The sequence below is a fragment of the Pyricularia grisea genome, assembly GCF_004355905.1.
Source record: "Pyricularia grisea strain NI907 chromosome Unknown Pyricularia_grisea_NI907_Scaffold_2, whole genome shotgun sequence".
NCBI lineage: Eukaryota > Fungi > Ascomycota > Sordariomycetes > Magnaporthales > Pyriculariaceae > Pyricularia > Pyricularia grisea.
The window spans coordinates 7722208-7735287 of record NW_022156717.1 but is presented as its reverse complement, the minus strand read 5'-3'; the positions used below and the strand labels follow the sequence as shown (position 1 = coordinate 7735287).

Genomic DNA, 13080 nt, shown 5'->3' with positions numbered 1-13080 from the left:
TCTGCTGACGGGCTGAGGCGGATGATATGCGGTAGGATTTAGCTTAGAGATTCCGGCCGGCAAAACTTTTTTTTTTGGGGGGGTTTGCGCAAAAAGGCTTTGTCTCAAGTATATATACATGATAGGTCTAAACCCAACATGGATTTTGTCGTGGTCAGCCAAGAGTGACCATGATGGCGATACTGGAAGTTACCATAGTGTGTTAATGTTGTATTGAGACATCAATAAAAATATGCACCACACCAACCTCGCACAATAAACAAAATGGAGCAACAACAACAACAACAACAACAGCAGCAGCAGCAGCAGCAGCCCATATACCTCTACACAACCCCCCTCCGCAGCCACAAGAAGCTCGGCGTGAAAAAGGGTCGCGACATATTCGGCCACTGGGCCATCTGCATCGAAGGGCACTGTTTTGAACTGGCGGGTCGAACCGAGGAGGAGAAGAGGGAGGGACACGACAAGTACAAGATCAACTGCCTGCCCGAGCAGCAGTGGAAGGACGGGAGGGATCTCGGGGACGAGGTGACGGCCAAGGAGGTCGGCCACACTGTCAAATACTTTGCGCCGAGCACCATCAAGGATATAGGTATGCCCAGTGCAGAAAGCACACGCTTTTTTTTTTTTTTTTGTGCTTATTCTTTTTTTTTTTTTTTTACCATCGGTTCACAGTACTGACACATCCCCTCAAAAAAGGCGACAGAATATGGGCCAAAGTCCTCCTCCGCAACTACGTATTCGACGAGAACAACTGCCAAGTCTTTGTGCGGCTTCTGGTGGACCTGATCGGCGACGGGGACGCGAAGAAACGCCTGCCAAAGTTCTTCGACAAGTGGGTCAGGAGGGGCGGGATCCTGCGCGACGTGGCCGTCATCACCTTTGTGGGCGCCGCCGCCATCACGGCCGCGGGCTTGACCATCGTGTCGGCCGGCACGGCGGCCCCCGTGGCGGCAGCCGGGTTCGGGTTGGCGGCCAACACGGCGCTGCGCGGCGCCAACGGGTCCGTGAACCTCAGGCACGGCAAGGACAAGTTCATGGTCCGGGCCCAGCAGGAATTGAGGGATGAGTTGACGGCTGAGGGTATCCTCGGTTGAAGAGTGGGGGAGGTGTTTGATGAATTATGATTTTGCTTGCGTTTCTTTTTAGCGAATGTGCTGGGTTGACTTGAAAGGATAGTATGGCGTTCGTGAGGATACATACCAAAACTTGGATTATTAGACAAATCCATCTTGCTAGAATAAGAAAAAAATAAAAAAAAAATCCAGACAATGTGGCTTGAAAGTTTTACGGTCTCTCGCTATTCAAACTGGGGTAATACATCTGATCTGCCCGGAATGAACTCCAAAATGACGCCCGAACAAGTCAATCAAGATTGATGGCCAAAGTTTTTCATGCTTCGCCTGCCTCGTTTATATACATTAGCCAGATCACTACCTGTCAGGTAGTATATGGATGCATGTGACAACTAAACCTCTATCCTCTTTTGAACCTCCTACGTCATAATCATTATCTCAGATGCATGACCATAACGTCCGGCTCCTCCACAACCTGCCTGACCATGTTTGCCGCCCGGGCCAAGGTGGCGCCGTCAACCACCCGGTGGTCCGCGCACCAGCTAAAGTTGCAGACGTGCTTCTTGACCACATTGTCGTTCTCGTCAAAGGCTGGCACGGTGCGCATGCGGCCGACTCCTAGGATGGCCACCTCTCGCTCGACGACCACGGGGCTAAGGTAGGTGCCGCCTATGCTGCCGATGTTGGACACAGTCATGGTACCGCCCGACATGTCAGCCGGGCTAAGCTTGCCGGCAGTTGCAAGAGACTGGAGACGAACGAGCTCGGCCGCGATAGAGAGGACGTTGCGCTCGTTTACATTCTTGACAACGGGAACCAGCAGGCCCGAGGGTGTGTCCATAGCCACGCCAATGTTATGTTGTTTGCGCATTGCTAGAGATGGCTTGCCGCCGTCCGTAGGGATGTCGACACGCGCGTTGAGAATGGGGTACTGGTAAAGCGCGAGGGACACAGCCTTGATAATGAATGGAAGATAAGAGAGTTTCGAAATCTCGGCAGAACCGGGCCCGCCAGTGCTACCTGCAGCAAGGACCTTGTTAAGCCGAGTGCGAAGCTCGACCAGGCTGGTGAAGTCGATCTCGTCGGCGTATAGGAAATGTGGAATGGTGAGCGAACGCGTCATGGTCTTAAACATCATCTGCTGGGTGTGGGACAGTTGCGTGACCTCTTCGGTCTGCGGCGTGCCGGGCTGTGAAGGTAAAGGTGCCGGTGTTGGCGGCACCTTGCTCGCTGCTTGTGGTGCTGGCGCTGCCGGGGTTGCCGGAGTGGTAGCTGCAACGTCACTGCCTGATTTTTTCCCTTGGACGAATTTGTATATATCCTCCTTGAGCACACGACCATCCCGTCCGGTGCCGTCAATTTCGTTTATGTCCACTTTCAGCTCCTTGCTGAGATGCCTAACGGCAGGCGTTGCAAGCGCAGCACACTTGCCCCTTATCCTCCCCACCACTCCGCCACCGCTGCCGACAGAAGCCGGAGTACCAATCATATCGGGCGCCGTGTCGACAACTTTTTGCGTAGTGCTTTCCTCCGCCGGCTTGGCGGGACTCAGGTCGCCCGCCAAGACCTTTATGGGCTCGGCCTCCGGGTCCCCTGCTATGTCAATGTCGACAAAGGGCTTGCCGACCTTGGCCATCTCTCCCGCATCGTAGTAAAGCTTCTTGACCACACCGCTGAAGCGACTCGTAATTTCCACCGACGCCTTGTCGCTCTGCACCTCACACAGAGGCGAGAACTCCTCCACGCGTGCACCGGGCTCGACGAACCATTGAATGATTTCGCACTCGACTATGCCTGTTGGTGGGGGGAAGAGGCTCGGGTCAGCATTTGGGGAAACAAGAATGACTTCGTGACTTGTGGTTGGTATGAGACCAGCCCAGCTGGGGGAGAAGAGATTGAGCGTACCTTCGCCAATGTCGGCCAACAGAACGGGTTTAACATCTAAAAGTCTCCTGGTAGAATGAAAGCTCCTCGTCGCACGACAATGCCTCTGTTGTTGGCGTTGCTGCGTTGGCTGTTGCCGCGACCTAGCGCTCACCGTAGTTGTTGCTGTGGGTGAGGCTGGGATAGCGATTACGCCCTTTGGTAGCTGCCGAAGCAACTGCCTTGAGCCACGTTGAAGGAACATTGGATGAATTGAAGCTGGATATACCGGAAGGATCAATTGAGCAGAATTATATATACTGCGTTGATATAATTCCTTGCAAAACTACAGACAAAGAAGGACGGAAAAAAAAAAAAAAAAAAAAAGAAGTGTATGGTCACATTTCAGAAAAGATCAAAACAAAAGCACAGAAACCCATTGTGTCGAGGAATGGTCGAGGGTTTAGTCTAGACTCTAGGAACCTAGCTGCTGCGAGCGCCTACCCCTCGACCGAGGGTTGCCGCGCCGGCTTAAGGTGACGTCTTGTCTCATTGTTTAGGATTCAGCGCCGAAGGTAGCCGGTGTGGGGTAGTGACCCCAAGGAAAATAAAGTAACATAAAACATCACGTGGGGTAGCGACCCGGGGATATTGCTCCACAAAACCTGACCTAGACTTGCTAGGCTACAGTACCTTGCCCTGCATCAGTATCCTGGAGGTATGGGAGTAACCTTTTGTACTTGCGTTGTCAATCTCAAAAAAAAACTTCAATCACCGGATCAATGCTTGAAGGAAGCCAAAACTCTTCAGACGTTTCTGTCCAGTCTGATTGCCGCCATTGAACCTTGGACAAATGCACAAAGTGCTCAATATCCCCGTATTTTCTTTCCCTCAAGATCACCAAACAGCAGCAGACCAGGTCTCAACAATAGCAACCAATCCTCAAAAGGTCAACTGTCGAATGCAAGCCCAATTTTGCCGCTTTGGAGGCAATGTCAGAAATGTCTATGCCACCTAACTTCTGGGACTTTGCTAGGCCCCAGCGAACTACGGCGTCATATTCCCTCCTGGTGGCTTCTGGTAGTCCATGGTAAAGTTCATCCTTGAGGTTGTGTGTTTGTGTGGCCAAAATCATTGCCCTCAGTAACCTAGGAAGAAGACTCGTTTGATCCTGCTTAATTCTGCCAGGTAGAGGCCAAGAGCACCTCCACAACCCGGACAGAACCACTTGCCATTTCGATCATGTTATGCCCCGCCCTGATGGTGCATACGCGAGTCTCAGCGGGTACTTCAGTATTTCCAAACTAGGTAGGTATGTTGGTGAGTAGGTTATTGTTAATGGCCTACAAATTAGTGCTATTGAGGTTGCCTTCCAGTCTGGGTTCTCTTTTTAAATTTACAGTGACATGGCAAGGGATAATCTTGTATACCCCGGCGTAAGCTCAAGGCAGTTACAAACAGAGCTGGTGCAACACATCCTTTTTCTCAACCAACAAACGACGAACGGCACGCTTTGAACGCGTTCCCCTCCATGCAGACCCTCGCAAAGAAGAGAGGAAACAGGCCAGAATGTTTAACGACCAAACGGCACAATATCACAATCATCATTCCTGTTAAATCATTCGTACTTCGAGTGTAGCTGGGCCTGCCACGGTTCGATGTTGAAGGAAAAGGTCTCGCCATCACCATCACCATCGCCCGGTTTTGTTTCAGGAGGAACCATTCGCTGCCAATCACCAAGTTGGGGCTGCTTGAGTTGCAGGACCTGAGCTAGACTGTGGTAACCCTGACCACACTGCTGACTGTGCCCCTTTCTGTCGCAGCAAGTGTTGGGGTCGTCTCGACTATCTTCGCAAGAGTTCACCAGTGTCGCCACATAGGGGTCGGGCTTTTCGTCGTCTTCAGGCTCTTTTATGCAAATGCTGCTCTTGTTCTTGCCTTTGATATATATCTTCTTTTTCACTCTCGTCTGTGACCCGCTGCTAGCGCTGCTGTTCCCGGCGGGCGGCTGCAGGAAGAAACGCACTCGACGAGATTCGGCCCACGCTGAGAAGAACACGTTTGAGATAAGCTCGCCATGGTCATCATCGGAATCGTTATCACTGCTGGGTCTATCAAAGTCCCATTCTGATATAGATAGGTAGCCGGGAATGTTTCCTTCATTCTGTCACTCATCGTCGTCCGAGGATTTTCCATTTCATCTGACTGGGCGCTGGTCAAACCCTTGCTGCAGGAATACCACGCTGCATTTGAGTCCCTATCATGAGTGGCCGATGCCCAGTCTGGCTTTTTGAGGGCAGTAACGGTTAATTCATCCATAAACATCCGGGATTCGATGTCCCCGATATGCTCGGGCGAGAATTGACTATAATCTATGTCATCACTTCCTTCATTGCCCTCGTCTGAGTCGCTTGAGCTGCTGTCGCTATCGTCACTTTCGGTTTCATGGTATGGTTGTTAGTATCTTACAGAATCAACTCCTCAGGACCGGCGAAACCAGCCTGTGCTAACCTCCTGCGTTGTATAATTGCAACTCAAGGACCTCTGCTACTCATCTCCTCAACGATATCTAGCCTTTCGTCTGGGTTAAAAAAACCAATCGATGTCCATCTGGATGACCGAAGTTTCGTCATTTAAAAACAAATCAGAGCCGATGCGTATTAGCCTTCCGTTGGAGGCAACAGACACGACAGATGCGTGACCTGGTGAGCTTCTTGCAAAGACAGCCGGTGATACTGATAATGATTGTTGACATCGTATCTCATGGCTGGAATTGCCTTTTTCTGTTTTGGCCTGTGTCCAACGGGAACCGTCAATCACACAACAAATATCGAGCAAACTTTTATTGATAAGACTGATTTTCCTCATCAAGGAGTTAGGGTTTTTGCTCCAATGAGGCTGATTAGCGGCGAACGTAAGTAAAAAATCAAAATACCATAATGGGGACCCTTGCCAACTTCTCCAACTTCTCGAAAGGCCTCGGGGAGTCCGGCTAATGCACATCTTAAAGTCTTCAATAGTCACGCCGATCAATGTGACTATATCGGCCGCTGCCATCTTGGTTTTCTCGTCTACAGAGGCTCGTTTAGCGTTTGCTTTTGATCCGATGGGAGGACTGTAGATTTATGAACACCATTGACCTACCTACCTCGAACAGTGTTGTGTTGAGCACGACGAGCTTGTCATCTTTGACTCTTCTCGGTGCAAGGAGCCTTTTGCGAGCTCTGAGGATGGAAAGTCTCGTTGATGAGGACTTTTGCACATTGATGCAAGGTGCGTTGTCAACGAGTCCTAACATCGTTGAGCGATATACAACCAAGCGTTAGCAAACAAAAGGTCTCGGGTTTGGGAAGGCATGAATTTTGTTTTCTGCTATTCAATCTTTGCTTTGCGGCGTAAATACGGTGGGGACTAGACCTACCTAGACTAATTCTACTATTGTCTATTATGGTCGCGCCTCCCTCTTTCCTACACCACGTAATTCAGCACAACGCTCCCACCTACCCGTCGCTTTCCTTCCTTTGCTATATAGTGACACACTTTTGAAAGCATCATCAATTCAGCGGCCGCTTTTTCCTCCGTTGGGAAACAGCGGTCTTGTTTAACTTTTCGTCGTTTTCGTGTTGGATTTTGGCGTATAAATCCTGGTTGTTGCCCTGATACTTCTCACCAGGAGGTCGAGAAAACTTGATTTTGCCGTCGTTGATTACTTCGGTCAACAATTTATCACCCAACAAGAATTCATGTGTGGGATTGTCAAGTCTAAACGTCACTCCCTCACCGTCCACCGCCTCGCAATGTCAACGCTAAGGGCCTTTGATGGCCGCAAGCGCCTCCAAGTTCTTCCTAATCCTGGCTTGTTTTGTAACTTCACACGAATCCCCCTTGCTGGGGTGTTTATGACCCGCGGCGAGGCAGAGTATGTGATCTGGGTACATGTCGGCCTTGGGACCCTTGCATGCCTCTACAGGATTTCCCTGTACTCCTGCCGCCAGAGCGAAGCAGAGATTGCCGGTCTCTTCATCAGTCCACTTATTGACGTGCGGCTCGTTTTGTAACAGCGGTACTCTGGGGTCTCTAGGGTCGTAGCAGACCACGTAAGTGCCGCGGTCTCCGTCTGGGCGAACGATGGGTGGGGCGGCGGCGGCACCGACGGTAAGTATGGCGAAAGCAAGTGAGAGTTTTGAGTACTTCATATTTTAAGGTCGAAAGTTGAAGCGCGGGGCCCAAACAAATATTCCAAGGTTTCTATTATCGAGGTATTTGGTCAGAGTCTGCAAAGTTGTAAACTTGCCCTGCCGTGTAGAGGTCTGAATCCGAAGTGAATGACGGGTATACTTATATCTAGAAACTAATGGGGCTGACAATGTTCTAAAAGCAGGTGTTTAAACGTTCGGAGCAAAGAAATTGCGGGCTTTCCGGTGGTATCTCCAGTAATCCCTAATTTCCAATATATGAGAGTTACGCACGACACATGTAGTGAAGGATAATAATAGCAGTATTCAAGTATAAACTATATGCTCAAGTAACAAGGGCTAAGCATTTCCGGGGTCTCCTTGGAACCCATAAAGCTTGTAAAGTCTTCGTTTCTTCTCTTATTACTTAATATAATTACTATTATATTATTCTATGACATTAGTCTTCACCCTTCATGGCTGCAACTAAGACGTAAAACGAATCTTGGGTTGATTAACGGTTGAAAGCTCAAGTTCATGAAATTCGACAGCACCGAAATCGTTTGTCGAGGGTGCACACTTGCTTCCCTCGGTGAGAAAATGAGCAACTAGAGTGCGCAAAGTTACGAGCTCCATGATGCACACAATGCTGATAAATCATGTAAAGGGTAAATGGTAGGAGTGTAAATTCGGGCATGCCTGAAGATGGGTGCAAGTGGAAATATCCAAAAATAGAATCCTCGGACATTGGTAAAAAAAAACCAAAAACCTAAAAACAAACCTTTATAATGCACCGGCTTGTTTCTCTGAAAAATGTCAGTCCGCTTTCAATCAGTTCTCTTTATGGGTGGTGCATCTTCTGAGCCTGGCACACTAGACCTAGGCGCTGTATACAATTAGAATAGTATCAATATGTGGAGCTACAGAATCACAGAGTTATTTTAGTGACTCGGAAGTATGCGCGAACGGGATAATTTTTTTTCCAATGAATCAAGATACGGGGGCTACAGTGGGATTGTCCAATATTGTCCCAACTGGTTGAATTAGGGTATGGCGGACAAGACCCTGTAAGAGACAAGTGTGCAAGTGTCAGTCAGTCATAATCAGTTGGCATTATTACTAGGTCTAGATCTAGATCTGGTAGATGCATCGTCTGGGAAAGGAAGGTTATTTCTTGACCATGTCGCATGAAGTTGGCGAGATTTGAGGCGGCTCAAATCAAATCCCAAGCGGCACGGATCCACAACCTCTGCCGAGAGTGGGGCCGACCGGTACGGCGACTCTACATTTGACAATTTTTACAATCTCGTCCGTGTTCGGTCCGGAACGCCAATCATTTCCCATCTACATCCGTTGCACATCCTCATTTCTACCCGTCGAGCAAACACCAGACGTTTGCACCCGCGGCCAAACGATAACATGATCACCAGCATAGGCGCCAGGGCCGCCTCAAGGTCCCTCGCCTGTTCGACATGCCAACGGCGCGCAATAAGCCTCTCGGCGCCGTTACTCCAACAGCAAAAGCCGCAACCAAAACAGCCGAGACCACCACCGCCGCCACCCGCAAAACCATCCGCCCTGAACAGTGAGGAGCAGCAGTCAGAGGTCCTGCTCGAGAAGCCGAGCTTCGTCAAGGCGCTTACCGAAGATCAGAAGCCGCCAGAGGCCAGCCCATTTGGAGACGCGCCGAGGTCTTATGGCAAGCAGTCCGACGAGACATTCAAGCCGCGGCCGCTGGCCCGCCCCATCGGCATGAAGGATCCGCCCATGCCGGGAGACAACTCCGGGCTGGATTTTCGGACGATCCAGCAGCGGAGGGACGATTTTGTAAACTACGAGAAGCACCTCATCAAGCGGAAACAGATGTACGTTTTTTTTTTTTTTTCTTCTTTTCTCCCTGTCCACCATTCCACTTTCTTCTGCCTAATACCATGTAGCTGACTGGCTGACACTTTCCCCACGCTACAGGATCGATCAGTACGTACGCCCCTATTTCCGCGACTGGAGCAACATGCAATGGCACAAGGGCAAATCCTTTGTTGCGCCCCCTCGGCTCTTCAAGGCCGAGCACGCCCTCTACTTCCCCAACTTTTACGGCAAGACGCTGTCCAAGGCCGACCCGATCCCGCGCGACACGACGACGACGCTGGCTGGCAAGGCGTCGGTCGTATCCATCTTCAGCAGCCAGTGGGCCGAGAGCCAGGCCAACTCGTTCATCGGCGTCAAGGAGAACCCGGAGCTGCACGAGGTCCTAAAGGCGAACCCCGGGCCGGCGCAGCTGGTCAGGATCAACGTCGAGGATCAGCTGCTCAAGCAGTGGGTGCTGAGCCTGTTCGAGGGAAATCTGAGGAGGCAGGTCGGCGAGGAGAACTGGGAGCGCTACTTTATCGTCAAGAACGCCATCTCCATGGACATCAGGGAGTCTATAGGTGTCTTGAACGCCCGTGTGGGCTACACCTACCTCGTCGACAGCAGCTGGCGTATCCGCTGGGCAGGCAGTGGATACAGCGAGGAGGATGAGCGTAAGAGCTTGGTCAAGGGCCTGCAACGCTTGCTGAGGGAGATGGAGGCCGAGGGTTGACCCAGGAGCCCAGAAGCTTCTGCTGTCAATCCCGGTAGCTTACCCTCCCCATGTCAAAAACCTGTGTAATATAATGTAAACATCTGTACGATAAGCATGCCGCCTTCTCTTCTGACGGGAAGTCCTATCCAATTTGAAGATACCCGCCCGGCTCAGGGTACTGTCTGTTTATACAAGGGGCCTTGAAAATCAAGATAACAGCCGCCCGTAACGCCATCCCAAAATTAACGCCGATGCTTGCAAAAAGTTGCAAAGAAATAGTGTCCCCACCTCATTTCCATCCCCACCTCCGTGATATCAAAAGGTGGCCTCATACACGACCAAGCTGGTCTCTTCAGCCCGTTGCATTCATAGGAAAAACCAAAAGACGAAAAAGCAAACGGCAATAAAGCTCCCCATGATTATGCCATCCCTCCTTTTCTTTGCCGATATCCTCCCGATCAACATGTTGATGCCCGGCACCTGGCTGGCCGCCAGGGTGATGCGCCGGTTGATGTTTGCGAGCGTCTCCCTCTGCGCGTTGAAGTTGTCGTTGATGGCGTATGCTTGGCTCAAGACGCTGTCGGCCATGCCATGGCTGTTGTCGATGCGCGACCTCTCATCCAGCATGTATTCGGCCTCGGCCTGCTCGGGATTGCTGGCGCGGTAGGCGTCGATGTCGTTGCGGACGTTGGACAGGAGGTTCACCCTGTCGCGGGCCTCCTGGATCCGCGAACGCAGCCGTGGCAGCTCGCGACGGTGCTCGGCTAACTTGTCCCGGAGGAGTGCCAGATTGCTCTGCTTCATTGCCGATGCCGTGAGAGCCGAGTCCGAGTCGAGGAGTCGGGTGAGCTGGGCTATGACATTTTCTCGCTGCAGACGACGTCCTGGCATGTTAGATCCAGTTTAAGCTGGTAGGATGAAAAGGGTCATGATGTTCCTGATAGGTAGCTAGAGATGGATGCCCTCTCTGGCCCGGATTACACCGGCATCGTACCTTGTCTAATATCTCCCGTAGCTTCGCCTCTGTTTCCCTTTCTTGTTCTGTCGGCTTAGCCGGTATGTTGGTGGATGTTGCGATCTGAGAATATGTATGGAACAAAGTCTCGGTCTGAGTTTCCAAGTTCCGAGCCTGTTGTCGCAAATGCGCCCAGCCGCCTGCTCCTGACGACGCCATTTCTGCTATCGGATTAGGTCTTGGTGATCAAAGAGTCTACGGGAACCAGTCCTCGGATTTATTTGTAAAGTACAAAGTAAGTGGTGGTGGCGTTTTGATGTTACGAAGCCAAGGATGACTTGAATCGCACTGGTGATAATTAGGCTGTCATGAGATTGAACAGACAAGTTTGAGATTGGTCGTTTAACCAAGCTCCGACCAGTTCATGGGCTGCTAGCCATCATCACTGGGCAATGTCCACTTGACATCAACGCAACGCTACCGATGATACAGGGGTCTTCACAGTGTCGAATCACTACGCACAGTCACCCCACTTTCAGCCCGCATTTTACAAATCCCACCCTCACGTGATAGAACATTTTGAGGGTTGAGCGAGGAATTTGATCCCCAATTGTGTGCCATCAATCAACCATTCTTTTTTCACAGTCCAGCCCCGACGACGACATTTCAGTACCGACATTTTCTTTCGCCCCCGATCCGACGATACTAACCCATACCGAAAATGGTACGTTCCTCGACGGGATATGTGTTTCTGCTGCCGTTGCTACTGCTGCTGCACGAATGCCCACGTTTTCAAATGCCCGAAAAGATGGGTGGATTGCACCGACATTGGTGATTTTGGGTGGGCGACAGGCGCACGACCTTGAACGAAGCCCCCCATGAGGTTACGACGACAACTATCAGCAATCCGTCTACGCCGAAACCAACGACTATGGCTTTTGATTCAACAAATGGCATGATGGATGGATTTTGGCATGGGCACTCGGCAGCAGCAGGAGCAATTTAAAAAAAAAAGTCGAGATTCAGGACCCAATGCTGACTTTTTGCCGGGAAAAATAGTCCACCAGCAAAGTCAAGGCCGGTGCCCTCTGGGGCAAGGATAAGGATGAGCTCCTCAAGCAGCTCAACGAGCTCAAGACCGAGCTGAACCAGCTCCGTATCCAGAAGATTGCTTCGTCCGGCACCAAGCTCACCAAGATGTACGCGTTTTTCAACCCCGCCTCTATCCGTCGCGCACACGTATCGTACCCCAGCGTGATGATCCGACTTGGATCTTGCGCCATACACCTCCATGTCCTTGAGCATCTAGATACTTTCAGCATGAGATGGCAATCTCTGTCTTGATATTACTCTGCTCAGGGACTCTGTCTCAAATTTACATAAGCCCGTCATGGCCAAAATAGCTAGTGTTGCACCCTGTGCTAACCTATCATCCCTGTATTAGCCACGACATCCGCAAGTCGATCGCCCGTGTCCTTACCGTCATCAACCTGAAGCAAAGGCAGCAGCTCCGCCTGTTCTACAAGAACAAGAAGTACCTGCCCCTCGACCTGAGGGCGAAGCAGACCCGTGCCATCCGCCGCCGCCTTTCAAAGGAGGATGCCTCGAGGGTCCTCGAGAAGACCAAGAAGCGCCAGCAACACTTCTCCCAGAGGAACTACTTCGTGAAGGTGAGTTCCGGGCCGGGCGTTGTGCGCCACTGATGCACCTCTCAGAAGAAGTCCTCGATGCTAACAAACACTTTTTCTCTCCATAGGCCGAGTAAACGCGGTCTTTCGGTGGTTGTAATTTCGTCAATTCTGGGCAAAGGGAAAGGGCAAGGGGGAGGAGTTGCGTTCTGTTTTCTTACCATTGGGTTTGGGTTTTCTCTCTTCTCTGTCTCTTTCGTCGGGGCGGCGCAAAACAAAAAGAAGCACAAGATGATTCCAAAACGCAGCATCACAGCAACGTCTTTTTTTATTTTATTCTCACGATGGCTCCGCAATGGGCGAATGGCATATCCCCAGTTGGGAACTCTGTTTTACTCACAAGGGAAAGGGATAAAACGGTGTTTTTCACGAGGATAAAAAGGAAGGATCTCGTTATGATTTCCCTCTTGATAGCCATCTTGATGACGGGAGAGGAATCAAGTCAGGGTCGGGCCGGATCAGACATATCCTGCCTGGCCTGAAGAAAAATACCAATGATGAACAAAGATCAACATGCCCATTTCCCGACTGGATCGATTTCTTGAGTGTTGGGACTATTACAGGTGGCTCACTGTAGTCATGGTACACTGGACCCCTTGAAATCAATCTTGGCAATCCAGCCAATCATCACGAGCACAATTAGTAACAACTTTTAGTCTGCCTTATTACAGGGAATGTAGTTAACGTGTGAGTCGCAACTGTCTGCCGCGCATGAGTACAGCCGGATTGGAGTTTTCTTTGTCTTGTTCAATAGCAATCC

At 50.7% G+C, this 13080-nt stretch overlaps 7 protein-coding genes across 7 annotated transcripts; 3 read left to right on the top strand and 4 right to left on the bottom strand.

Moving 5' to 3' along the window:
* Positions 1–225: 225 nt before the first annotated feature.
* PgNI_04888 (uncharacterized protein) lies at positions 226–1097 on the top strand (the record flags this gene model as incomplete). Its single annotated transcript, XM_031124929.1, has 2 exons — positions 226–592; positions 700–1097. The coding sequence occupies exons 1-2, from the start codon at positions 265–267 to the stop codon at positions 1095–1097; spliced, it is 726 nt and encodes a 241-aa protein (XP_030984882.1). The 5' UTR covers positions 226–264.
* A 176-nt stretch (positions 1098–1273) lies between these two features.
* Positions 1274–3329, bottom strand: PgNI_04887 (uncharacterized protein). The gene is made up of 2 exons (XM_031124928.1): positions 2982–3329; positions 1274–2870 (listed from the first exon to the last, which is right to left on the bottom strand). The coding sequence occupies exons 1-2, from the start codon at positions 3202–3204 to the stop codon at positions 1510–1512; spliced, it is 1584 nt and encodes a 527-aa protein (XP_030984875.1). The 5' UTR covers positions 3205–3329; the 3' UTR covers positions 1274–1509.
* Positions 3330–4557: 1228 nt separating this feature from the next.
* PgNI_04886 (uncharacterized protein) lies at positions 4558–5135 on the bottom strand (the record flags this gene model as incomplete). Its single annotated transcript, XM_031124927.1, has 2 exons — positions 4558–5066; positions 5111–5135. 2 exons carry the CDS (start codon positions 5133–5135, stop codon positions 4558–4560), a joined length of 534 nt encoding a protein of 177 aa, XP_030984876.1.
* Positions 5136–6745: 1610 nt separating this feature from the next.
* On the bottom strand, positions 6746–7135 carry PgNI_04885 (uncharacterized protein; the record flags this gene model as incomplete). The annotated part of the gene is made up of 1 exon (XM_031124926.1): positions 6746–7135. The coding sequence occupies one exon, from the start codon at positions 7133–7135 to the stop codon at positions 6746–6748; it is 390 nt and encodes a 129-aa protein (XP_030985568.1).
* A 1029-nt stretch (positions 7136–8164) lies between these two features.
* Positions 8165–9695, top strand: PgNI_04884 (uncharacterized protein; the record flags this gene model as incomplete). The annotated part of the gene is made up of 3 exons (XM_031124925.1): positions 8165–8181; positions 8308–8979; positions 9083–9695. 3 exons carry the CDS (start codon positions 8165–8167, stop codon positions 9693–9695), a joined length of 1302 nt encoding a protein of 433 aa, XP_030984878.1.
* Positions 9696–10043: 348 nt separating this feature from the next.
* Positions 10044–10851, bottom strand: PgNI_04883 (uncharacterized protein; the record flags this gene model as incomplete). The annotated part of the gene is made up of 2 exons (XM_031124924.1): positions 10044–10547; positions 10672–10851. The coding sequence occupies 2 exons, from the start codon at positions 10849–10851 to the stop codon at positions 10044–10046; spliced, it is 684 nt and encodes a 227-aa protein (XP_030984871.1).
* Positions 10852–11276: 425 nt separating this feature from the next.
* Positions 11277–12995, top strand: PgNI_04882 (uncharacterized protein). The gene is made up of 4 exons (XM_031124923.1): positions 11277–11356; positions 11692–11831; positions 12077–12302; positions 12389–12995. Exons 1-4 carry the CDS (start codon positions 11354–11356, stop codon positions 12395–12397), a joined length of 378 nt encoding a protein of 125 aa, XP_030984872.1. The 5' UTR covers positions 11277–11353; the 3' UTR covers positions 12398–12995.
* Positions 12996–13080: the final 85 nt, after the last annotated feature.

Excerpts from the sequence above, each read along its gene's own strand:
- PgNI_04887 (XM_031124928.1), bottom strand. The coding sequence starts at position 3,204 with ATGTTCCTTCAACGTGGCTCAAGGCAGTTGCTTCGGCAGCTACCAAAG. Across the intron at positions 2,871-2,981 it reads GTTGGCCGACATTGGCGAAG|GCATAGTCGAGTGCGAAATC; the intron begins GTACGCTCAATC and ends CCCCACCAACAG.
- PgNI_04882 (XM_031124923.1), top strand. Across the intron at positions 11,832-12,076 it reads GGCACCAAGCTCACCAAGAT|CCACGACATCCGCAAGTCGA; the intron begins GTACGCGTTTTT and ends TCCCTGTATTAG.